Source organism: Hippopotamus amphibius, chromosome 4 (assembly GCF_030028045.1).
Source record: "Hippopotamus amphibius kiboko isolate mHipAmp2 chromosome 4, mHipAmp2.hap2, whole genome shotgun sequence".
Taxonomy (NCBI): domain Eukaryota; kingdom Metazoa; phylum Chordata; class Mammalia; order Artiodactyla; family Hippopotamidae; genus Hippopotamus; species Hippopotamus amphibius.
In genome coordinates, this window is record NC_080189.1 from 1,103,527 (window position 1) to 1,128,023 (window position 24,497).

At 57.9% G+C, this 24,497-nt stretch overlaps 1 protein-coding gene across 1 annotated transcript in view; it reads left to right on the top strand.

Moving 5' to 3' along the window:
- The window catches only part of PTPRN2 (protein tyrosine phosphatase receptor type N2), a 641,085-nt gene that overhangs the window by 597,426 nt on the left and 19,162 nt on the right, over positions 1-24,497 (top strand). Inside the window, 5 exon segments of the mRNA XM_057732470.1 lie at positions 3,751-3,828; positions 14,816-14,935; positions 16,011-16,177; positions 20,888-20,941; positions 22,846-22,910. Coding sequence (XP_057588453.1) covers positions 3,751-3,828; positions 14,816-14,935; positions 16,011-16,177; positions 20,888-20,941; positions 22,846-22,910 — 484 coding nt within the window.

Consider the following 24,497-nt stretch of genomic DNA (forward strand, 5'->3'; position numbering starts at 1 on the left):
TGCCAATGCAGGGGACACGGGTTCGAGCCCTGGTCTGGGAAGATCCCACATGCCACGGAGCAACGAAGCCCGTGTGCCACAGCTACTGAGCCTGAGCTCTAGAGCCCGTAAGCCACAACTACTGAGCCTGTGTGCTGCAACTACTGAAGCCCGCACACCTAGAGCCCGTGCTCCGCAAGAGAAGCCACCACACTAAGCCCACACACCGCAACAAAGAGTAGCCCCTGCTTGCTGCAACTAGAGAAAGCCCGCACACAGCAAAGAAGACCCAACACAGCCAATAAAGAAATAAATTAATTTTTTAAAAAAAGAAAAAAAAGAGAAAACATCTGTGAAATTTGCTTTACGTGTTAGGAAAAGCTGGTGTAAGGTGGGCAGATAGGAATACAGGAAGAGAAACCTGCGTGATCACCTTGTGTGGGATTGCAGGGTAGAACGCATGACCCCCGAGGCCCCCTCCCCCCGGAGGCTGGCCCAGAGCTTCCCTGAGACTTTGGGCCGCTAGGTGGTCCAGGGGCAGAACCTGTCCTGCCCTCACCTGCGCAGCAGTCGGCAGCCTCCCTGCCTCCTCGCCGCCAGGTACTCTTCGAGTCTTCAGAACACCGGTGCTCTGGTCTTAATATGTTGAAGGCTTAGGACGAATTTTTTTTCGCAACATTGAGGAAGTATTGCTACATTTTTAAATGCAGATTGGAACTCGTTATTCACGCTTATACCTGTCATTCTACAGCTTGAACCAAGTTGCTAGGTTTTTTTTAACTGTGCATTTAGGAATTGTAGGGACACACCTTTGCAGGCACCCTAGTTCGGGTGCTGTCTTGTTTTTAATTTTTATTTTATATTGGAGCATAGGTGATTAACAGTGTTGGGTGTTTCAGGTATATGGCAAAGTGCTTCAGTTGTACATATACGAGTATCTCTTCTTGTTCAAATTCTTTTCCCACTTAGGTGGTTACGTTGAGCAGAGTTCCCTGTGCTGTGCAGTAGGGCCTCGTTGGTTATCCGGGTGGCATCTTTGTAAGAATTAGTCTGCCACTTGGACAGTAGACTCAACACAAGCTTTGGGGGGTCTACTTTTTCTGGAAGAATCCCGGAATCCCAGAGCTAAAGGGCCGGTAGAAACCATGTCCCGCCTCCCCGCCCCCTCCCACCCGTTTTACAGACACTGAGACTGAAGCCAGAGACCCCGACTTCGTCCACGGGGTGGAGCGTGTGTCTGTGACCACGGCAGTCCCACGGATTAAAAGTGTAGAAATGGGAAACAGGGAGGAAGGACGGGGAGGGTTCAGCTCAGGCGTCGGCCGAGGCTGGCGTGCGTCCCCGCCAGGAACGAGAGGCAGGGCCGTGGCCACTGACCGCGCTGGGTGGGCAGCCGGCGCCCCTGCTCCGCAAGTCGCGTCCGTAGACACTGACCTGACTTCCTCTGATTACACTTTTCCTGCCTGGGAAACCTTCAGTGTAGTAAGACTCTGTGCATTTAGTTCAATATTCACTTTACTTGGGTGCATTCAAAGACTCACACAACCGGGCTGAGGCTTCTGTGGCCTTATCTTTGCTACGCGCGCAGCGTGCTTCTGCCTGGAGTTATTTTCTGTCCGACAGGATGTGCACGGGGTGAGGCAGTCGTGGCTGTCGTCTGAGTTACTGTTAAACTGGTGGCGCATGTCACCGCTCTGTGGTCATGTACGGCCTTCCAAGTGGCAGCCACATGACAGTTCAAGGGGCAGGAGAGTGACGGGCCACCAAGCGCCCCTCCACGTCCTCTGGTCTCGGTCTTGGGTTGAGCCGTCGGTGGGGCGGGGGGAAGCTCTGTGACACCCGGACCTCTCCCGACAGGGGCCTTCTTTACCCTCCAGGAGCCCTGCTCCGATTTGCCCGTTCAGTCTCGTATTTCCTGTCATGAAAGCTGCTAAATGCGCTGGGTTGAACGTACTAATGATTTTAAAACGCGTTGCTCTCTGAATTGCTTTGGGCAAAAAAGCACATTTGAAAAGGAGATGGGGTTTTACGTTTCCTGCAGAACTATTTGCAGGGAAGAGACAGGGGTCTCCGTAAACAGCTGTCACCCCCCTCGGATGCCTATTTTGAACAGCAAAACTCCTTATTTCTGCCAAGCGTTTTTGTACTGAAACACTTGAATTGGGACGTTCAGCCAGAGTAGCGTGGTTTTACCTGTATTGTGTGTGGTTGTGCATTTCCGGTTTTGATTACGAATCCCTAAACTCGATGCACAAAAAGCACTTTTCCCTGCCTCCCCTCCCCCCCCAGCTAGCGTCACGTGTTGTTCTGTTAGAATAACTTACATCTGTTCTTTTGTGCTCTTCCCCCTTCCATGGTGCACATAATTATGAGGTGCGCCGGGGGCAGCCTTCCACGCTGAGAGCGGGCGGCCCCGCTGGCGGAGTCACTGCGTTCGTCTTAAAGGGGACGCGCCCCACGCGGGCCCTTCCCAGACCCAGACGCAGAGCAGGCTTTCAGGGGCCCCGAGGCTCACAGGCGACGTCCTCCACGTGGCACACGGAACCGCGTGTGTGGTTGCACCTTTCTTGTGTTTCACTTAACAAGTACCATTACATACGGAGCATTTTAAATCTTTAATCAAACCCTGGTGTCGTCAGAGTAGAAACTGTGCTGGGTGGGAAAGGATGAAGGATGCTGTACAGTCTGGTGAGTGAGCGGCCGCCTGACACCACGGGGAGACCGGCCTGCTCGCTTCTGGGGGAGGCCTCTGTGGTCCCCAAGGGGGTGACCGCGAGGACGTCTTTGTTGACACCTCGCCTGGTCCCTCCCTGTCCTCTTAGGACGCCAGCGTGAGGGGAAAGGGCCCCGCCCGTCTGATTTAATCCTGTTTGCTTCTCCAGGCTTCGTTCTCATGGTCTTTTTTTTTCTGCTCAGTCAGTCTTTGAATCGAATGTTATCATGACGGTCTTTCAAGCCCAGCTTCCTCTCTCAAAGCCAGCAGGCTGCGTTCGGACAGATCAACTAGCCAGGAAACCCACCCCTGCCTTCTCCTTTGTTTGTTTGTTTTCGGTCCTTGTCTGGTGAGCTAGAGAGAGTAGGAAGTTCGCTGCTGGGAGGCTGGCCCGTCTCCGGGCCGCGCCTGCGGTGCTGGCCCTCAGACCCAGGGTGACTCTGGGCCCCAGCCCCTTTCTCTTTTTGGGGTAAGGCGAAACGAGCCCCCACGGGAGGGAGGTAACCCGTCCTGGGCGGCGGGGGGTGTTGTTGCTGGTTCCCTCCAGGCCCGGGCAGCGCCCCTGCCCCTGCAGTGCTGACCTCGGCTGCGTTACCTGGAACCCTGTGCGTGGCCGGTGGCCGTGCAGGCCGAGCCCACCAGCTCAGTCCTCGCCAGCACGTGTGTCCGTGGACGCGTGTCCTCGGTGGTGGTGCTGCCCTGGGCGCCTTCGCTCCGTCCTCGCCACCCTGCCTGGCGCGGCCTGTGTGGGGGTAGATGCTCTGGCGTCTGGTCTCTCCCGTTCACTGGCCTCCGCTTCTACTGGGGCTGCTCAGGTGCCTGCTTCCCAGGTGTGAGGAAAACGCCGGACCCCCAGGCCCCGCCCGAAACCCAGGCAGATTGGAGTCAGGAGGGGCCGTGGGAGGAGCAGCGGGCTTCCCGCCTCCGCAGACGTGTGTCGCGGGCTGGGGGGCCGTCAGCGCAAGACGGGCTGCCTCCCCGCCCTTGGCCGGCCCTTCACCTCCTGGCTCTTGGCCAGCCCTCCAACGAACCTTTCTTCTGTGGCCTTGTCTCCGCAGATGGACCACGACCCCAGGAAGCCCGCGTACATCGCCACCCAAGGACCCCTGCCCGCGACTGTGGCCGACTTCTGGCAGGTGAATCTTTTTAAATTAAATTTTGTTCTGAAAATAAGATCTTAATAAATTGATCATGATTCAGTTAAGCCAGTTCAGAGTTGTTTACAGGTGTTCATCAAATGTTCCTTGATTTCAGAATTTTTATGATTTTATTTTTTTATTATCAATCTTTTTTCCAAAACTTGAGTGTGAAAAGATCCCTTGAGGGAATTAATACTTTAAAGACTCTTACTTTTTTAGCCATTTTATTTTATGAAATATAAAGAGATTAAATAATAAATGTTTGAATTGTATTTTAGTCAAATGTGTTTCTTATCTACAGTTTTAATCTTATGACAGTAAAAGATGGTGCTGAGATTAGAGTCTCTCTCTTTGTGCATTCTCTATAACGATGCATTTTAAAGGCCAGGCTGGTCTCTTTTCTCATTCAGCAAACTCCTGGACACTCAGACCAGGCTCCGGTGTTGAGAACTCCTGTCAACACTGGCCAGTGAGGAAGGTCAGGAGGCCGGAGCCCTTCCCTGTCCTGGCCCCCTCCTTCTCCCCATCGTCCACCACGTGCCAAAGCTCCGTAGGAAGGGCTCTGGGAAGGCGGCACTGGGGGGCGTGCGTGTGAGGTCATGTCATTGCTCGGCAGTTGTAACAAAGCCCGACTGTGTGTCACGCGCCGGTGTCCCCAGAACCAACACAGGACGAGGAAGATGCGCCTTCGGGTCCCGGGGCGCAGGTGATGGGGCCGGAGCAGCACGTGGCCCGCCGAGCTGGTCTGTTCAGGTCCCGTGGCCCCGCGTCTCTAACCCAGTGGGTCATCGGGCAGAGGGACTGGCTGAAGTTGGCAAATTCCAAGTTCCCTGTCCCCTGCGGTCTGACCGTCGCTTTCCCAACGTTCCAGTCAGCCCTCTCCTGACTCTCCAGCCCAAGGAGGGACACTGCTGCTCCCCACCCTTGAGAACGGGCCCTGCAGGCTTCTCTGGAAAGTCAGGAAGGGGCCCTGGATGTGCCGCATGTCCCAGTGCACTCTGTCTCGTAAGCGCATCCGTGCACAGGGGTCAACATCCCCAGCTCACGGGCGAGACAGGCGCGCGTCGGCGGGATTACATCACTCACCCAGCAAGCAGGAAGCGAGACTGGACACGTCTGCGTGGCCCTGCTCTTCCGTGGTTCCTTCTCGCTATTGGAAAAAAGGACCAAGCTGAACCCTGTGATCCTGGCCTAGAGTCATCAGGCTGTGGCATCAGGACGGTCTGAGGACAAGCTGGTCCCGCGCCCTCGAGGACAGTCTCCTCCGCGTTACACCTGCCGAGAGGTCGTGCAGCCGGGGAGGAGCTGCTCCCGGCGGGGGCTCAGGGCCCAGGCCCAAGGGTCTTCCTCACGCCGCGCAGAGCCGTCTTCCTGAGCCGTGAGCCCGCTGGTCCCGGCTCTGCCCGCGGAGCGTCCTTGGAGTTCCGTGGAGACCCAGCGTCTGCTCAGTCCCCTCCCCGGCCACCCCCAGGCTCCTCCTGCCCAGACAGGAAGAACAGAGAAGACCCCGAGTCGTGTGCAGGATAAGGGACCCACGGAATCTGCGGTCGCCGCGGTTTCCACTAGGCCTTGACCGGCCATCCCCGCGTGCACGTGTACGTAGGGCGTGTGGTGCCCCGAAGAGGGGGAGTTTCAGTTTTACCAACTTCAGGTCCTGCCGTAACTCCACACGTGCACAGTCCGTCTTGCCAGCAGAATCGCAGCCTCCTGAGGGCGCACAGACGCTCACATCCAGGGACGGCTCTCTGTCCCAGCCCTGTGTCGAGGGCTCCATGTGCGGTCACCGTGATCTTCCGACCTGTGAGACCAGAGGCTCCTACTGGGCCCCGGCTCGTGTGGCTGCGGCGCGGTCGTGCGGGTCTGTGTCTCGCGCCGCTTATTCCTCGTGGCTGCGACTGTCGGGGGCGGTTCACGTCGTCAGCATTCTCATCCATAGGGTTTCTAGAGCATTTGCGGAGGTCTGATGCCGAGAAGTGTGCGTTCTGGAAATGGAAAGAAGGCATCTCTGAATGACACAGCTGGAGGGATACATTCAGGGGAGGTGACGTGCAGGGTACTTTGAGACACAGTCAGCACTCATCAGACTGTTTTGGGAAACACTGACGTCCCTCGAGGTGGGAGCAGCTACTCTGCGGCCGACAGGCTGGGCCTCCCGGGGTGTCTTGGGCTCATCAGCACATCACAGGCTCTGAGACGTCCTGTAGCAAAAAGACCTGCCTGACCTTGTGTCCTCCAGATGCCCTTGGGTGAGACGCCGTGGTCTCTGCACCCCGGCCTCTGGGGGTCCAGCTGCAGGCAGAGCACCATGAAGAGGTGTTAGCCTGGGGACAGAGGGCAGCTCCTCATTTGCGGTTTGCTTCTTAGCGGTCACGTTGATTGGGTTGGCCTCTAAATCATATATTCCAGGAGTGGGCCTCGAGCACGCACGGCTCTTTATGAATGACTGCCCAAGGCCACAGGCTTGACATCCTCGAATTCCAAGTCCAGGTTCCCCTCGCCGCCCCAGGCTCAGCAGGAAGCACGTGGAGGAAACTACACCTGCCTTTCAAACTTCCTGCAGGACCTCTCAAAAACCACAGTGAAGTGCAAGTTCTTTTGAGAACAGAAGCTGATTGGAAACATAAGGAGTGTTCTGTGGCGAAGACCATAGGCAGAACGGAAACATGGGAGTGAGAGTTCACGTCTCATCACATCTGGATTTATGGTCTTTCGTAAGTTTTGACCCAGGAACGCGGCACTTGTTACAGAAGATATCGAAGTGTCTTCCTTTTGTTTGAGTTCTGGGTGCTGCTCTGAAGTTGCCAAGGGAGGCGCTCACGGCATCTCTCCTGCGTCTACAGGGAGCACGTTTCCGTAGGAGAGGCGCTTGTGAGGCAGGTGGATGTGCGCGGCGGGGTCCCCTTGCCCACGGCACAGAGGGGCCAGGCTGGCAGCTGCCGACAGCGGGGCATTCCTTCACCCCGTTTCCAAATAAGGCCACGTTCACAGGTTCCACGGATGTGAATTTGGGGGACATTACTGCACCCAATACGGTGACAAAAAAGAAAACGGCCCGAATGTGGTGCTGTTGCCACAGCACGAGTGGCCGCTGCAGGAGGCCGGAGAGAGGCGGGTGGGCAGAAGGGGGCCGGGGAGGCAGAGACGCCCGAGGTCGTCAGCGGCTCGGGACTGAGGGGCGACATCCAGAGGTGGGGCTGGGGGCACTCCGTCGGCACGCAGACACGGCACTTCTAGAACATTCTGCCGTAGGCGTGACTCAACAGCAGCCCTTCCGCCCTGACCGCGGTGCCCCAGCCGGGACCCTCACCCCTGACCCCCGCCGCTCCCACGGGCTCAGCCGGGCCACACAGCACCGTCCCCCGCCCAGCGCGTAGGGTTCTTTCCCTCAGTTCACATTATGTGTTTTAAGAATTTGATTCCAAACCGGATGCACTTCCTGCAGAAACATGTTCTGACCTGTGAGGATGGCCCTGAGCGTCCCGGGGGCCTGAGGTGGCCGCTTGGGCAGAAGGCAGACCGACATCCAAGTCCAAGGTCACATAAGGAAAGAAGCAGGAGGGGGAAGATAACAGCCATTGAGCCCTTACTGTGTGCTGGGCCTGGGGCAGACGCTCGGGGCACGTGCCCTCCCCCGACACCCTGACACCCTGGGGGAAGGCTGCCGTCAGTGTGTGACCCCCCCCCGAGACAGGGTCCCGCAGGGACAGGAGGTGCTGGTGGGGGCCTGGGCTGGGGAGGGGCCGGGAGTTCTGTTTGACGGGGCAGAGGCTCGGTCTGCGGAGATGAGGACGTTCTGGGGATGCTGGTGGTGACGGCTGCACGAGGCGGACGTCCTGAATGCCCTTGAGCTGTGCACCTAAAACTGGTGGGGAGGTATTTCTGTGTCAGGTACATTTTACTAGAATAAAAGGGAATCAGGATCCCGGTTCCCGCAGAACGCCGAGGCCCGGTAACCGCGAGCGGCTCCGCCAGATCCTCACAGGGGCCGCGGGCGGGTTTCAGACCCGCCCCCGGGCCTCTCCCTGCCCCGCGCGCCCCGCAGCGAGGAGGGGCGGTGCATGGGCGGCGTGCCTCGTGGAGAGGTGAGCAAGGCCGTTGCGGGCTGCGCCTGTCGGCGCGCGCAGGCCTGTGTGACGGCGGGGCCGTGGGGCCTCCTCTGCAGCGCAGAGGGTGTGAGCTGCGTCCTCCAGGCGTGCGTCCCGGGCTGGAACGAGGGGAAGGCTTCTCCGGGGGCCGCGCTTCCCCTGCTGGGACCTGGGCCCGCTGGGCTCACACAGGAGCTCCCCGTGCCTCGGGGGCAGGGGGACAGCCTCTTCGGAGGACAGCGGCCTGCGGGCTGTGAGCAGGGAGGGAGGACGAGCCCCGGGCGCAGGCTGCCCGGCCCTGAGCTGTCCAGGCGGCGTCACCCGTCGGTGCTGAAGCTGCTCTGGCCCCTGGCTGCCCCCTCACCCCGTTCCGAGGAGCCCCGTCCGTGTGGGCCTTGGGCTGTCCGCCACCCCGCCTTCTGTATTTTCAGGCAAAGCAGAGATTTAGGCCGCGAGGCCAGGTGGCTCAGGTGCGTGGGGACTGTCTGCGGACGTGGACCCTGGAGTGGGCGCACGAGGTCCCCGGCCGGCCGGCGGTGCCTACGCTCAGGGCCGGGGCCCCTGGGTGGGGGGGTGGGGGGGGCTGGTCGCCATTCCCGCTTGCTGGGGGGCGGGGGAGACCCTGGAGCTTCCAGCCTTGCCCACTCGGCTTGACAAGCATCTTGGGAACTTTGGGACAGAGTCAGAGGCTGGGGCGCTGGACCTCAGACCCCAAGGCAGAGGGGCAGAGGCCCGCTCAGCTCCTCAGGGGTGCAGCCGGTGTCCCGTTCGTGTTGACACGTATTATCATTATGAACATGTTCCCAAGAGAAAAGTCCACCTGCCGACTTCTATTTCCCCCTTTCTAGACATACATTCTGCTCCGAGGTCTTGACTGGTGGAAGCACACGTCCTGTTCCGAAGCGCTGAGCTTGCTTGAAATAAACTGTCTCACCCCGTGGCCCCGTCGGCCATCGTCCTCAGGGTGGTCCGGGAGCCGCCTGAGTGGCGTACGGTGGGAGCCCCGAGAAGTGAAGCCTTTTCCTCCGGGGGCTTCCTGAGCGGTGGGGTGAGGCAGGGACGCAGGAGGAAGGTGGTGACGAGTTTCAGGAGCGAGCCCCTGACGGGCTGCGCTGGGTCCCGCGGACAGGGAGCCAGGGGACGGCAGCCCCGTTTCCATAGCGCCTGGCTCCCGCCTCCGGGCAGGTCAGCTGACGGGACCGCGTCACAGCCGGTGTCACCCGGGCCCCCGGGAGCCGAGCCTGCAGCGCCCAGAGGTGACCCTGGGCAGCGTGCCCCTGCAGACACCCCTGTGCCCCCGGCTGTGGGACGCCCGGTCCCAGCAGGCCGGTGACGTCCGGGTGTCCTGAGAGGCGGGACCCAGGTGCGCGGGCGTCCCAGTCCCTGCCCCCTGGGATCCGTGAGCCGCGTGGCTCCCGGCCGCTCATCCCGCACGGGCCCTGGGCGGCGAGTGATGGGCAGGGGGCGGCTTCGCAGACTGATTCCAGAGCGCTGAGGCCATGGCCGGAGAAATGGACTCGGCAGCCTGTTAACTTATAGGTTGGGTGGTGTTGAGGCACATTATTTGATTAAAGTAAAGGAATACGGGAATGGAGGACAGTGAGTTTCTTAGGAAAAGCCTGATCTTTCATTTCCATGAGTTCAGAAGTACTTTAACCACATGCCCCAGATTTTCCAGGACATTTTACTTCAAATATTTAGTCTGGTTGAACTTTCTGTGAATTCACAAACCTTTAAAGATAAAAGGAAGCTTTTGTCAGATCATCTTATGTAAATGCGGGTTTGGAAACCGCGCGGTCGAGCGTGCGTGTCCGCGTGCCCTGCACACGGCAGTGTCAGCCCAGGCTCGGGTGAGAAATGCAGCCTGAGTTTCCTTTTCAACCGATTTTTATGGACCTCAGCTGAAAACACCCTGCTTCTATGTGCGATGTTGGTTCCTTCGTCTGTCTTCTTCTTTTCATTGTTTTTTCTTTGTTTCCTTCTTCTTTCTTCTCTTTTCTCCTCCTCCTGCTCTTGACTCACAAGTGAATCTGACGCATTTACATCAGGTCTTGATTTTGAAAAGAAAGAAGGCAGCCCCAGTGGCTCTTCTACCTAAGAAGTCAACGTGCATATGAAATTCGAAACAGACACGGGCCGGGGGCTGTAAGTGATTCTAAGTGACAGCAGCCCCGGGCCCGGGTGACGCCCGTGCCGTCGGATACCTGCCGTGAATACCCGCGCAGCCGCTGCACAGAGTTCCGACACACGGGCCGCTTAGTCCGTGAGTGGCCTCGCTGCGGAAGTGCCTAAACAGCCTCCCCAGCTGCCTCGACGGGTCAGCAGGCCGTCCTGTCTCTGCAGAAGGACCCTTGCTCGATTCCGGTGAAGTGGCAGGTATTTCTTACGTGGATGCTTTCTCCTTCTTGCGGGTGGAAGACACCCGGAGGGGGCTGCTACAGCTTGTCCAGGTCACGGCCAGCTTGGGCTCAGGTCCGCTCGCGGGGGCTGCGAGCAGCCTTCTGACCCTGACCCTGACCCTGACCCTGACCGTAACCCTGATGCTGACCCTTCCTGGGTGCCGGCCTTTAGTACCGGCTTCACGAGCATCCCCTCGGGGGTTCATCTCCAAGGGAGCCCCACGCGGACAGCTCTGTTTACTGGGAAGCAAGCCAGGTGGGTGTGTTATGAGTTGTGTATGGAAGATGCCGTAAAGATTGCGTCGCCTTCACCCACGTTTAGTCAGGTCACCACCCCCAGTGCTCATGCTGTAACCATGGCCTGTGACCGTGGAGCCGGAGCTGACCAGAAGCTGGAGAGCCTCGACGGGCGGGGCGAGGGCGGCCAGGGGTCTGCACGGCGGAAGGTGCCGTAGACGCTGCAGGCTTTCCCCTTTAGTCGGCTTCACAGCACCTGGCTACCTACCGCTGGGCGACATGAAAGGCAGGTGCTCTTAGGCCTCTCTGGCTCCTTATCGCTTTGAAACTGGTCCACGTCCTCGGGGCCAGGCTCAGCTGATCTCCGTTCAACCTCTGAAAAGGGTGGTGCGGCCCGGGTGGCTGGGGTGCTCGGCCTGCCTGGGGAGGAGCTGCCCCGCTTCGTGTGGCGGTGGCTGTACTTCAGAAAGCCACTTTCTGTGCGTGGTGCAGCTCCTGGGAGGACTTCTGCCAGGCAAGCCTTTGATCGCATTTTCTTTGAGTTCTCTTTTTGCAGAAATATTCAAATGATCTCTTTTTAAAATATGTATTGTTTTCGGCTACGCATCCGCTGTAATAAATCACTGTGCCTGGTGCCTCGGAGGTAGAAATGGCAACCAGACAGGGCTCCAGTCTTCAAGGAGGTGGCAGTTGGGTAGCGCAGAGGCGTGCCGACGCAGATGAGAGCAGCGTGAGATGGAAAGGGGTCCGTCGCAAGAGATGCAGGTGAGGGAGGAGGAGCCTCCTGCCCGGGGTGGGACCAGAGTGCTGCAAGGAGGGAACGGCCCTGGCCTTCTACCTGCTCAGGCAGGTGGCGCTCAGCGGGGCTTCTAAGGAGTTTTGTTAGCTAAACCCTTGGCGCTCGAGAAAGACTTCCAGTGAAGAGACGTTATGGTTTCTTTCCGTCTTAGCTTCATAGAAGGAACTTCGAGCTGAGGTTTTTCCACTCCTGTAGATGATTTGGGGGCTGGAGTAGATGGTGGGTATCAGTGAGTGTATTCCTTTCCTGCGGCTGCCGTAACAAATGTCCACAAACCAGGTGGCTTAAAGCAGCAGAAGTGTATTCTGCCCTCAAGGCCAGAAGCCCGACACACGGGTGCCGGCAGGGCTGCTCGTCCTCCGGAGCGACGGGAGGGGGTCCTTCCAGCTTGCGGGCAGCCCAGATGTTCCTGGCAGCGTCTCCGCAGCCCTGGCCTCTCATGTCCACGTGGCGTTGTGTGGGAGTAGGACCACCCTGATGGAGGACCACCTCGACGGCCTCTGCAGAGACCCTCTTTCCAAAGAAGGCCGCGTTCATAGGTGCCAGGGTTAAGACGCCAACGTGTCTTTTCGGGAGACAAAATTCAGCCTGTCGCAGAGAGCAACACGGTGTTTGTGTTTTAACCAGCCATCAGTGAACTTCCTCAGTGGGAGCAAATAGCCACCGAAGCACGTGTTGCGTGTCACGCGGGCGACGGCGTGAACGGCTGCGTGTGGGCCTTCCCACTCGCTCGGGTCTGGTGGCCGTGCGCAGGCTCCCGTGCGCGGCTGCGTCGGCCGGGTGGTCACCAAGTGTTGCTTCCCCAGGTGGGCTCTGAGTGCCGCCGCGGGGCTGGGAGCACGGGCGTTGGCGGCGGGTCGGAGCCGGCGCGTTTTAGGACAGTCGAGGACCCCTGAGCTGGCCACCCCGACTCCTGTGACACGACTGCCAGCGAAGGGGTCGTCACCACCGGTGGCCCCGTCACTCCTGCCCCCCGTGCGCTGGGTGGTAACATGCCTTCAGGGCGGGCTTCCCTGGCCCGTGCTGGTGCATCCGAGGAGATGCGCACGAGGAGGGGAGCATGTCCGGTTCTTCTCCAGATGCACCGCCCCGGGGCCTCATCCTCGGGACCCCGCACCTGAGGTCGCGTCTGGTCCGTGTCGACGGGTTTGTGCGGACCCAGGGCTGGCAGCACCTGCTTTCTGTTCAGGAGAAACAAGCCGCTTTACGCCAAGGAAGGACGGTTATGGCCAGACCCCTCCCCACCCCTGCCGTGGCCTCTGATGCCCTGACCCGTGCTGGACGCCCCGTAACTGTGCCGGACGCCCCGGGAGATGACCGCGCACGCCGTGTTGTCTGACAACCGGACGGGAAGAGCCAGGCGGTGCCATTTCTGGTGTTCAGCCGTCCGCTCTTCAGCTCAGCAGAGCGCTGGCTTCAGTGGCCCACAGCAGGACCAGCTGGGGGCTCCAGGTCGTCCTTTACCTGCTCGGAGAGAAAGATGTGGGTTTCTCAAAGACTCGGCACGGAGATCATGCCTTCCTCGCACCCGCCACGACCCTGCAAAACCAAGCCAGGGAGGAGGGTGGGAGTGAGATCTCCGGTTCAGAAACGCAGCCTGCTGAGCCGGGATTTCACCAGATCCTGCATTCCCTCTGAAACCCACCGCAGCTTCCCCGGTGTGCTCTGCAGCCCAGCTGCCCGGCGGTGCGGGCGGCGGGAAAGGGTGTGAAGGCGGCTGTCTCCCCCCACACAGACCCCAGGCCGTGCTGGCGGGGCTGGTGGAGCGGAAACCCCTGTGTCACGGGGGCCCAGGTGGGCTCAGTTCCTCTCCGCGCTCTCACGCAGCACCCTGGAAAGAAATATTATCCCTGGGAGGGCCTTGGGGTTGTTTGTTCAAATTAAGTTTCGTTTGGATTCACCCTTAACCAAACCCTCAGAGAGCCCGGGGGTCCCGGAGGAAGGCCCCTCTGTCGGGGAGGGCCTTCCTAACGCCCCCCACCCCCGGGGGCACACGCGGAGCCTCGGTGATTAGTTTATAGCCTGGAGCATTGTATTTTTATTACACTCGTAAAATCTGTGTTTCTCCTCATTTTCGTAATGGCTTCAATGAGCTCCTGCACCTTCTCCAGGCACATTAAGCTGCTGCGTACCAGAAAGGCCGACTAGCCGGCAGGTCTGGGGGCCCGAGACCCGCAGAGGAGCGCACCCGCTTTGAGCTCACGTCTGTTGTTGCATTTGCACGAAAGAGAAGGAAAGTATGTGGGTTTGAACGTAGTTTGTGTTTATGTGGGCTTTTTGTAAACACGTCAGCAAGTCCCACTGAGTTCCACTCGAAATGGTACACAGAGAGGGACCTTAAGAATGTCGACTGTTCTGTCCCCAGGGAATGAAAGTCAGTATTAAAAGAGGAAAATATCCTGATTTGTGTCTGGTTTGTAGAATGTAATTTACAGGGGAAGTTTGGTAACAAGAACATGAAGAGAAAGCATTTTATATCTGAGGTATGTGGATTTTTTTAAATGACAAGATCTTAATTGGATGGTTAAATCTGTATCTAAAAGATATAGAAGCTCTCTTGGATACGAAATTCACCTCTAAATGCGGGTGCTTAGAAACATTCCTGAGAAGCTGAGGTCACCCAGCCCAGGGAGCGCAGAGCCCTCCTCACGCTGGAGCTCCCCGCGCCAGCCAGCGTTCAGGCCGCGTAGCGACCCCGTAGCATCAGTGACGTAAGCAAGGATGCTCCACGCACACGGGCTCACGGCCGCAAAGCGAGCTGTGTCTGAAAAGAAGTCAAGTTCGAGGGCCTTTGTGTGTCTGCCACGTCTGGTGTTTGTGTGGGTCCGTTTGTCTCATGGGTCTCGGGGCTGGTTTGGGGTGTGGCCGTCGTGGATGAGTGAGGCAGTTTGGGGTACGCGTTCCTTCTGGCGGCGTTGCTGTGTTTTGGTGAAAGTGAATGAGATGGCGGCGCAGACTCGAAGCTGTCCGATACGAACCTAACAACCTTTTCAGAGCCTGCTTCTGGTAAGACGGCAGCTCCACAGAGCAAACGGTTCCCCCAGTCACCTGAAATATGACAAGTACCAGAAGACGCGCATGACCACTGATTTGCGCTGGTGTCCCACGGAGGAGCGGCGTGTCCGAGCCATGCCAGCCGCCGCTGTGGGGCCAGAGCACCCGACGCCCCGTGGCCTGTCTGTGCCACATTACAGACCAAAGCGGGGGAGCCAGGTGGCTGAACTAGAACTGGGCGTGTTTCGCAGGCGCAGAACGCGTTTACTAGGTTCTGGTTTTAACATTTCGTGGGCCGTGCAAACTCCGGGGCCAGCGTAGTCAGAGATGCAAAAGCAGCGGCAGCGTCCCGCGTCTGACGAGACGGAACACACTTCCTGCAAACAGGACGGAGCCGCACCGCGTGTGGGGTGCCGCCTGCGCGTGTCGTGGGCCCGGCGCTCACGCAGCCTCTGTGTGTGTGTCTGCAGATGGTGTGGGAGAGTGGCTGCGTGGTCATCGTCATGCTCACCCCCCTCTCGGAGAGCGGCGTCCGGCAGTGCTACCACTACTGGCCCGACGAGGGCTCCAGCCTCTACCACGTCTACGAGGTACTTCCCCGGGCGCTGACCACGTGGGCTGCGGGCCGTGGGCTTGGGGGCCGTGGGCCGTGGCAGGCGTGGGCGGGTCCGCCCTGTGCAGACGCCGGGCCGCTGCCCCTCGAAGCCTCGCCGTGTGGTCTGTCCCCACTGGAGGCATCCCCAGGCCTGCAGTCAGCAGGCACCCGACCCTCCAGACACCTGTGCCGCAGGGACCCTGGTGGAAACGGTTTTCTTTTTTTTAATTTTATGAATCCACATTTGGACCGAAAGGACCCAAAACTGACCCCGCTGGGTGGTCAGTTGCGCCTGGTTCTGGATAACAGGCCTCTCAGGGGTCCATTTTCAGAAAGAAGCCCCTGGAGACCCTACCTCTTAGTGTGCCGCCTGCGCCCCGGCCCCCAGTGCTCTCTGGGGGTCTGTGTCCACCTTTCTATCCCCTGCTGGCAAGCTCACTTCTCCTGCTGGATTTTGCCCACATCAAGAAGGAACTAAGTGAACTCGGGCAGTTAAACCAGTACCGGAGTGTGTCCTTTGACCCTGTTTTGCATTAAGATTAGTCAGAGTGCCAAAATCCCATAGCAGAGCCCACGTGAGACGTGTAGCGGCTCCCCCTGTGCCGGTCGTGGCTCTGGGGGTCCTGCCCTGGGCTTCCAGAGGTCAGGCCGGCAGCGTCTGTGGGGGCCCTTGGCCTCCTCCCTCCACAGCCAGACGGTGCCTCTCTGATGAAACGTCAGTGATTGGAACCCTGTTTGGCATTTCTTCTCAAAAGCATAATTTTTCTCTGGTGGTTTTTGTTGAAGGTCTATATGGCTTAGAAGAGACAAAAACTGGAATCGTCTGGGTTGCAACACATTTTTCCAATAATTTGACTGTTATGCAGCAGAGTGACATATACAGGAAAAGTGGTCTTTTGTGTGAACTGCGTTGAACCTGGGAAGGTGGGCGGGGCGGCTCGCCCGCGTCTCCCACCTGCCGCCCGCGCCCGGGGTCCCCGTCCTCAGCAACGTGCCCTGCACGCGGCCGGGCCGGGCCCCCCGCCCACGCCTGTCTCTGCCCCCGCCCCGTCCCCTCTCCCCCCGACCAGGTGCATCTGGTCTCCGAGCACATCTGGTGCGAGGATTTCCTCGTGAGGAGCTTTTATCTGAAGAACCTTCAAAGCAACGAGACGCGCACGGTGACGCAGTTCCACTTCCTGAGCTGGTATGACCAGGGCGTGCCTTCCTCCGCCAGGTCCCTGCTGGACTTCCGCAGGTAAGGCCCACGGCCCGCCGGCGGGGTCGCGCGCCGGGTGGGCTCGGAGAGGAGGGCTTTCCTGGGTCCGAGGGGCCGTCTGCTGTGAGACGTGCCAACTGTCTTACGTTTGTATATTGTAAATCTGCTTCTGCTACGTGCAGGGGAGGACGGGGAGCTCATGGGTAGCTCATGTTAACTGTAAGACGCTTTCTGGCTTTAGACGTGTTAGGGTGTGAGGGGATGGGTCTCTTAGAACCGTGGAAATGTAGTTGTTGTCCTCGATGAGACTCTTCAAGTGCTGCGGGATCCCAGGGTGTGTATTCCACAGGCTGGGGGTGAGTAAAGCCCAGAGTTTTGGACACGCAGCTGGTCAGGTACGGCGATGAGAGTCAGGCCCAGAGTCTGACCTCGGGTGACCTTGGATGAACATCTGGCTGGATTCGCATGTGACTGTGTATTTCTGGTGCACTTTTGAAGCTGACAGTTTAGAAACATCTAGAAAGAAAATGAAGATGTCGAAGGCCACCCATAACCAGGTTCCAAGCTTTCTAGAACCTCCCTTACATGTAGCCGATTGGAAGCCTACCGAGTACAGAAGACAGCTAAATATTCAAAGCGAGGAGTTAAGAGGATAAGCCACTTTAACTGCACGTGATGATAACGTGGTTTGCATCTGAACAGTTTACAGATACCAGCGCGAGGGAGGTAGACACGGCGTGTTGACATGCAGGTGGGGTTGCAGGCGTAACTCTGGGTTTCTTGAACGCGTGTTGCACGTTCTGAAGATTATTCTGATACCATTTCTCTTGCCTTTTAGTCCACTTTGAAAAACAAATTTCCTTATTTGAATAGTCCTTTATATCAAATAGCACAACAAATGGCTCCAGCCGAGAGGCCAGTTTGGCATCACACCTGTCACCCTCTGTCCCCTCCCCAGGGAGCCAGAGGGTGCCCGTGGCAGGGGGTCCTGGACGCACCTGGACAGCCCCCCCCCATCCCGATTGCCTGGCTGTTATTTACATTTTTTAATACGAATTTATTTCTAAAAAGCTTGCTTAGGGCACATTTCCTGAGATACAGTCTGCAACAAACAGTCCTTACTGGCCAAATGGATGCAGCCACAGAGACGGCTGTTCCTCGTGCCCCGACTCCGTGGCCAGCCAGCGTGTCTGCACACACGTGCACACGGGCGTGTTCCTTGCCCCACAGCCATGCGTGGGGTGGGCAGCACACACCCAGCCTCTTGCTTACAGCTCATCAGGAGGAAAGGCGGAGTCCCCAAAGAGCCCTCCTCCAGAGCCCAGGAGATCAGGCCCCAGGCTTCTGTAAATAAAAAGGAACGCGAACCCCCAGACCCGGTCTCGAGCATCTCGTTAGAGAGAAGGCTGTCCTGCCCTCGCTGGCGGACGCGGTTGCTCTCACGCGCTGCCTGGGCCGTGGTCCCATCACATCTCCAGGCGCGTCGCGCTCAGACGCGGGTCGCTGCGCTGTGGCTTTCTGTGCCGAGCAGCCCCCCGGGTGTCAGCCTTCAGAAGGTGAGCCGGCTTCTGAAGACACTGGCCACTTCCGTGCAGGGGGGCTCAGCCCCCTTTCAGCAACAGACCCGCGTTCGCTCCCGCGCTGGCCCAGCCCGCACGTCAGAGACAGAGATGTGTGATTAAATATTTCTGGCGCCCAGAGGGGAGCACATTTACACTTTAAAGAGAAACTGCTAAGCTAAGAGATAATTAGCATCACATGTGAGGGCTTCGCTTTAGAAGACTTCTCTCTCTCTCTCTCTCTCTCTCACTCTCTCACTCCTGGCTGTTTGCAATGACATCCACTAACGCTGCTCACTGTAACAGTGGACAACCCTTACTTTGCCAGCTAATTAGCGGTGGCCAGTGTCATTTTTGTGATGTTGCAGCTAGTAATATGAGCCCAGTTGCATAGTCACAAAAGTGATCATTGGAAACTGTGACTGTACTGCAGGGACAGTGTGGGAAGCCCCCTTTCTGGGCCTCTAACGACCTCTGACCTTTGCTTGCTGTCGGTTGCATGCGTCTCCTCTCACTGAGTGACCCGCGGGTTGGTTTGTGTCACTAACCATTCTCTCTCGGTGGATCCCTCCCGTTGCAGTATACACGGTATCCGTTTTCCTCCATGCCTGCGGCCTCTTGCTCACTGATGATTTGTTCCCGTAAAGTAGCACCCGGCAGCCGGGCACTGCTCACCTCCGTGAACAAGCTGCAGCGCTGTCTCGGGTCGACCAGATGAGCACTTTGGTGGACTGTGTGATGCTTCCGCTTTTCTCCCTGTGGTGCTTTATGTGGTGATGGTGCAAGTACCTGGCTCTCTGTGAACACAGTTCTGAACGGCAGCCGCTCCCCGGATTTCCACCGCGCCTCCTTCGTTGCTTCCGGCTGTTTGTAAGGAGGTTTAGCGGAGGGCGGGGCATCCTGGGTCCTGCCGAGGCAGCCGGTCACAACGCCTGAAAATAGCGTTTTAAATACGTCCTGCAGCAGAGACCGGAATTGCAGGCGAGGTGCAGCCACACCAGTCATTCCTTTCTAGCAACATTGCTTAGCCAGGGAGGTAATTCTTACTGAGTTTTGCCAAAGAGGGGCCTGGCCAGCTGTGCAGGGAGCACCGCTCCTTGTCCTGTTCTCTCCCGAGACCAGCACGGCTCAGAGGAGGGCATCTCGTTGTTATGTCTCTTCCTCGTTTAACGTACCTTTTTTGTGCTTGGCCCCATCAGAAGAAATGAGCAAAACTGGGTGATTGACCGAAGGTGGAGTTTAGTCTTTAGACACACAGACAGGAGGGTCGGGTAGGAGATGTAACCGGAAGCTGGAGGTGCTGAGCTGGGGGGGGTTCACACGTAAAAGATTCAGTGACGGAGACGCGTCCAGGAGACAGTTCTGTCTGAAGGTGCAGGGCCTGTAAAAGCAGAGCCAGCCCTGCTCTGGTCTCACAGGCGAGCAAGCTCCGTTCTGCACACATGCACACACGCGCACACACGCCCACACAGCACGTACATCATGCCTGGGTGCACACGCGTGTGCACACACGTGTGCACACACACGCAGCCTTTATTGGGCTGGCGGGCTCCCCGCTGCTCACACTGCAGGCACGTCCTTGAGGCCTGGCATCTATTTTGTCGGAGCGGAAGCTCCCGTTGCCTTGACAACCTGAGTCAAGAATGGGAGGTTTTAGAAGGAGGAGCGGGTGGATCTATTTTCCAATCTCTTTTATTCTCAAAGGGCCTAGAACTTTCCAAGGATCCAAGCACAGACGTGCCCTCAGCTCTAAGTAGTTCCCGTTACCTCTCCCCTGAGCCTGGGCGCGGGGGCGTAGGCTGCAGCAGAGGCGGCACGTGGCCACGGGGGCGCTGGGCAGCCGTTGCGCCCGGGGCTCTGGGTCCTCCCGCCCCAGCTCTTCCAGGCCCAGGCAGGAAGGCTGGTCTCAGCCAGGGAGCAGCCGCGGAGCGCGTGCCGCTGCCCAGGTGGCCGGGGGCAGGGGCGTCTGCGGGCGTCTCTCACCGCACTGCCCGCCGCTCCTGCAGCCCCCCTCGTGCTGCTCCGGGGGTGGCGTCTCCCTGTTCTGTTCACTCCATGGCGGAAGCAGGAAAGCAGCACGGCTCTGGGGTTTGGGCGTTAAATGTCATTTTACGTGACATTAAAACACCCTCGCAGCTCATCCATCAGCCGCTGCACGCGACTGCCTCCCCATCCCGCACCCTCTCAGGGTGTGTAGCAAAAGAACCGCCGATTGAATTTCCACCTTCAACTATTTCTGTGCTGAGCAGACACGCCTTGCAGAGAAATGTGACATTTTCCCATTTCCGGCATGAAGAAAAAGATTTCTCTCCACTGTCACGCTTTTTAAAATTCTGCTCCACGTCTTATAGCATAGAAATTTACATTCACAGCACATTTTAGAACACACCCCCCCCACACACATTTTTTCCTTCCAATTAACCAAAATTCTGTCTTTAATTTTCTTTATTTAGAAAGATTTTACTGAGAATTTGGATGTGCTTTGTAAACATGATTACTTGTTTCGCTGAATTACAAAAAATTTCAGGCTTATACAGTGAATGTTGTAGCAGTGCTCTGTTTTGATTTAGGACTTGGTTACAAAATCTTAATCTATGCTTCTTGTTAATTTTCATAAATTCTGATCTAAAATCTGCACAACAGAGTTGTGTTAAACATAATCAGATTTATAAAAATAGAAAAATTTGTCTTGGACGTAACTGAGGTTTCTCTGCAATTTAGATATCCTTACAAAACTGACAGATCCAGAGGTGTCTTTCATATGCTGTTTTGAGACATCACAGTAACGTTACATTCCAATATGACGTCTAGACTGTAAGAAAGTTGGAGTGTAAATTGCAAAACTCAGAAATTTCAGTGAAGGATCTCGACACATCACAACAGAAGTCAAATTTACTAGAGCAACAAGCCGACGGACCCGCTGACCTCAGGCCAAGTTCACACTTGTAAAGGGAAAAAGAAAACTGTGAAAGTGTAGAAATTGTTTTCGAAGCTCTGTTTCATAATTTAACACTGAAAAGAAAAATCAGCCTTGGAAAATGTGCGTGTAACTTTGATGTTCTTTGTCAAAACAGGCTAGTGCAAAATGACGTCCAAGGGACGGTCTGTTTGCTCCGGTGTGTGGCTTGTTTGGAGGGCGGCTGCGGCGTCTAGTACATGATCATAACTGCTGTGTCTCTCTTTATTTCAGAAAAGTAAACAAGTGCTACAGGGGCCGTTCTTGTCCAATAATTGTCCACTGCAGGCAAGTACAACTTTTAACCTGGATTCAGACGTGTTCGCTACCTCAAAAGTTAACGCTATTAAAAATAGGAGCTGCACTTCCTAACTGCTTAGTCAATACATCTAACTGCGACGTCCGACCAAAGGAGACCGAGGACGTAAAGTCTGTCTTAAGCTCTCGCGGGGCCGCGGCGCGGACCCTCCGAGGCAGAGCGTGGGGTACGGTGGGGTCTCCGCCCGGCGCCCCTCGCCGGCGCGGGGAGCCCTGCGCCGAGGCCGCAAGTGCTCAGGGCCAGCTGTGACCCGGGCGGAACCTGGGATCGAAGGAGTGGCCTCTGGCTGGAAATGCAATGGCGTGTGTCCCCAGGTCGGTTCCCGCCGACCAGGAAGAGGGGTCCCCTGGAAGAAGACTCCCTCCGGGAGCGAGCTCTTTCCTAGGCTCCCACCCGCCTGCTGTGTGCGCTCCGTTTTCTAGAACTGCCTCCCAGAACGTTCCTTTCCTCCTGCGATAAAAAGGGAGCCGGTCTCCAAAGGTCAAACACTGGGTCTGGCCATTCAGTCAAGAAGGACGTGCACACGTGGCATCTAAGTGTGTGTCTGCGTGCGTGTGGTGCATCTGTGGGCGTGTGGAAGTGTGTGCGTGTGCATGTCTGTGTCGTCCAGGAGAGGGGAGGAGGAGCAGAGTGTGTTCTGCACCCTCGAGAACGGGACCAGAACACCACGGAGCGCGACCCGCTCCGGGTGGCAGCGGCGGCACCTCTGAGGGAGGTCTGGGCAGAGCCGTGGGGCGTGAGCTGCGGGGAAGCGAGGGGACCCTCGGCCGCAGGCGTGTCCCTCGGGCGTCGGTGGCCTTGGCGTGGCAGCTCCCCCGCCTCCGCAGCGCAGGTGGACACAGCATGACGTGAGGTCGTTCTCTCTCAGCCGAGGCTTTTCCAGTGTTTGTTTGAGAAACGTATTGAGGCCAAACTCAGTGACTCTTTGCTGTGAGAGGATAACGGGCAGGCTCCCGGGCCGCTGGCCGGCACGCGGGTCCGAGACGGGGAGCAGACGCGAGTGGTCACGCAGCTCCTCCTCCAGTCCTGGGAGGCAGGGGCCTCCCCTCTCCCTTCAGCCGGCTGCCTCCGCTGGGAGTGCAAGTGCCACGCCGTCCACTTACACACACGCTGCCCGTGGGCGTGCGCACAGCCTGCGTGACCTCAGGACCATCTCAGGGCACAGGACGTGGAGGAGATGCTGGGCCACTTCCTTGCCTCCCACTGGCTGTGGTGGAGCCACAAGCCGGGACGTTTCACGTCCCATCCAGACAGTGAGCGTTCCAGCTCCCGCTGGAGGACGGGGGGCGTGAGAGGCGGCTCCGATGCAGTGACCGGGACGTGTGCGCCTGCTTCCGAGGGGGACGGACCCACGCCGCCTCCGAGGGTGTGGACGCCCTCGGCCCGCGCCCGCCCTCCCTCCCCCCCACAGCTGCCCTCTGCAAGACACTTTGCATGCAGATGCCGTCCGCTCTTGACACTGCCAGGAATGTATTTCGTTTTTTTCTGACAAAATTTGCTGCATCTTTGAGCAAAGAGAGGAGAAAAAAGGACGAAAGGACCAAATCAACAGGCACAATAGCTAATCCGCACTGCTGTTAGCTGGGGCGAGAGCGCTCCAGTCTCCTCCCCCTCCTCCCCCTCTCCCTCCTCCCCCTCCTCCTCCCCCTCCCCCTCCTCCTCCTCTCCCTCCTCCCCATCTCCATTCCCATCCTTCTCCCCTCTCCCACCCTGATCCCCCTCGCCCCATGTTCCTTCTCTTTCTCTCTCATTCTCCGCCCTCCTCTCCTCTCACGGGCCCCCCTGAGCACAGAGGGACGGTGCTGTCGTTGGCGTGTAGGGAGTGGGGACAGCATGGCCCGTCGCCTCCTCATCTCTCTCCTTCTGTTGACAGTGACGGCGCGGGGAGGAGTGGCACCTACGTCCTGATCGACATGGTTCTCAATAAGATGGCCAAAGGTAAGCCTCAGAGCCCGGCTGCTCTGTTGTGGCTTGGAGCCGGGTGGGGTTGCCATGGCAACCTCGGTGCAAGAGTTACAGAAAGCCTTGGGGAAAATCAGCCTATCGTCCCTTTCCTGAGTCACAGGAAAGCTGTCTGCAGCAAGCACGTTCATTTCTGAGGTTCCGCCCTGGGCCGCACACTGGGCTTAGCCCACAGTAGGTGATGGGTGAGTGCCCGCTGAGGACCTCCTCCGTTAGCATCCGGGGTGAGGAGGGGTGGCCTTGATCTTTCAGTACTGCAGCTGCTCAGAAATCCTCCCGTTATTACAACTACATCTGCAAAATTCAGAGCCACCTAAATCTCTGGCAGTGAGCGTCTCTAAAATAGGTCACCTTCGGATGCCCCTTTGCAGCTTGGTTCTAGCTCATGAATCACTGTCCGTGGTTCCAGGCCTTTCCCTCCTAAAGACAGTGTCCGGGGACGTGGGCTTGGGGCACTGCGATCTGAGCACAGACCTGGGATGAGTTCATGCCTTGGGTGGAGTTTAACCCACGAGAGGGTGGGGACCGAGCAGGGCTGGGGTGCCCCAGTTGCGGTCCAAAGAACAAACCCGTGAGGTGTCCCCTTAGAGGCCAGAGCACGCTCCGTAGTCAAGTGGGAGATTTTCTCGGACCCAACTCTGGGAGGAGCATGGGCACAGCAGCAGCAGGGAGACCCTAGCCTGACCTGAAAAGGCACTTCCTTGTTTTAAAGGTGCCTGTCAGCCCCCAGGGAACTTGGGAAGGAAGCGCTGGGATGGGTGGCACCTTTGGTCTTCTTTCCCGCCTGTGAGAACATCGTCCTCTCTACAGCCACACGCACGTGGGTGTCCTCAGCCAGGGCGCCCACCTTCTTAGGACACCCACCCTTCATCCTTTGCCCGACCGTGCGAGCAGACACTGAGTATAGAAATGGGTTTCTGTACATTGTCACACGAGTGCCAGCAGCTCTGAAATAGGCATCTTTCTTACTCCGTTTTCTCCTGGTTAAAAGAAAAAAAGAAAAACGGAACACATCTTTAGCCCAAAGGATGTCGATGTGTGAGGGTGAGATGGCAGCCCTTGTGTCACACACAGGACTAGCGAGCTGGAGCAGCTCACAGCGCCGCAGCTGGTACGCAGGGGAGGAGCCGGGATGCAGGGCCGGCCCCCTAGTGCCGCAGGCTCCCTGCCGGCTGCGGGGGACGGGGGGCCAGCGCGCACCCCCAGAGACGGCGGCCTCTCCAGCCCTGAAGGAGCTTGGTGCTGCGATGCGCAAACAGAGGAACAGCAGCGTGAACGCAGACACGCTGGTGGGGCTTTGAAGAGCACGCTCTGGCCTTACGCTCAAACAGCTGAGCTTTTCGGTGGAAAGGTCACCTGCGCCCAGTCCATTAAGGGCGCTGGGTCCTGCCGACTGTGTCTATCTCTTCGTTTGAACGTGCCGGAGCCCTCAGCGGAATTTCCGCTTCCTCCGCACCCTCGTCCACCGCTCTCTGCGGTCCCGCGTGGTGTCTCCTGGCTGTTAAACCAGACACCTTCGGAGGACACAGACGGCCTCGCGTGTCTGAGGTGCCACCCACGTGT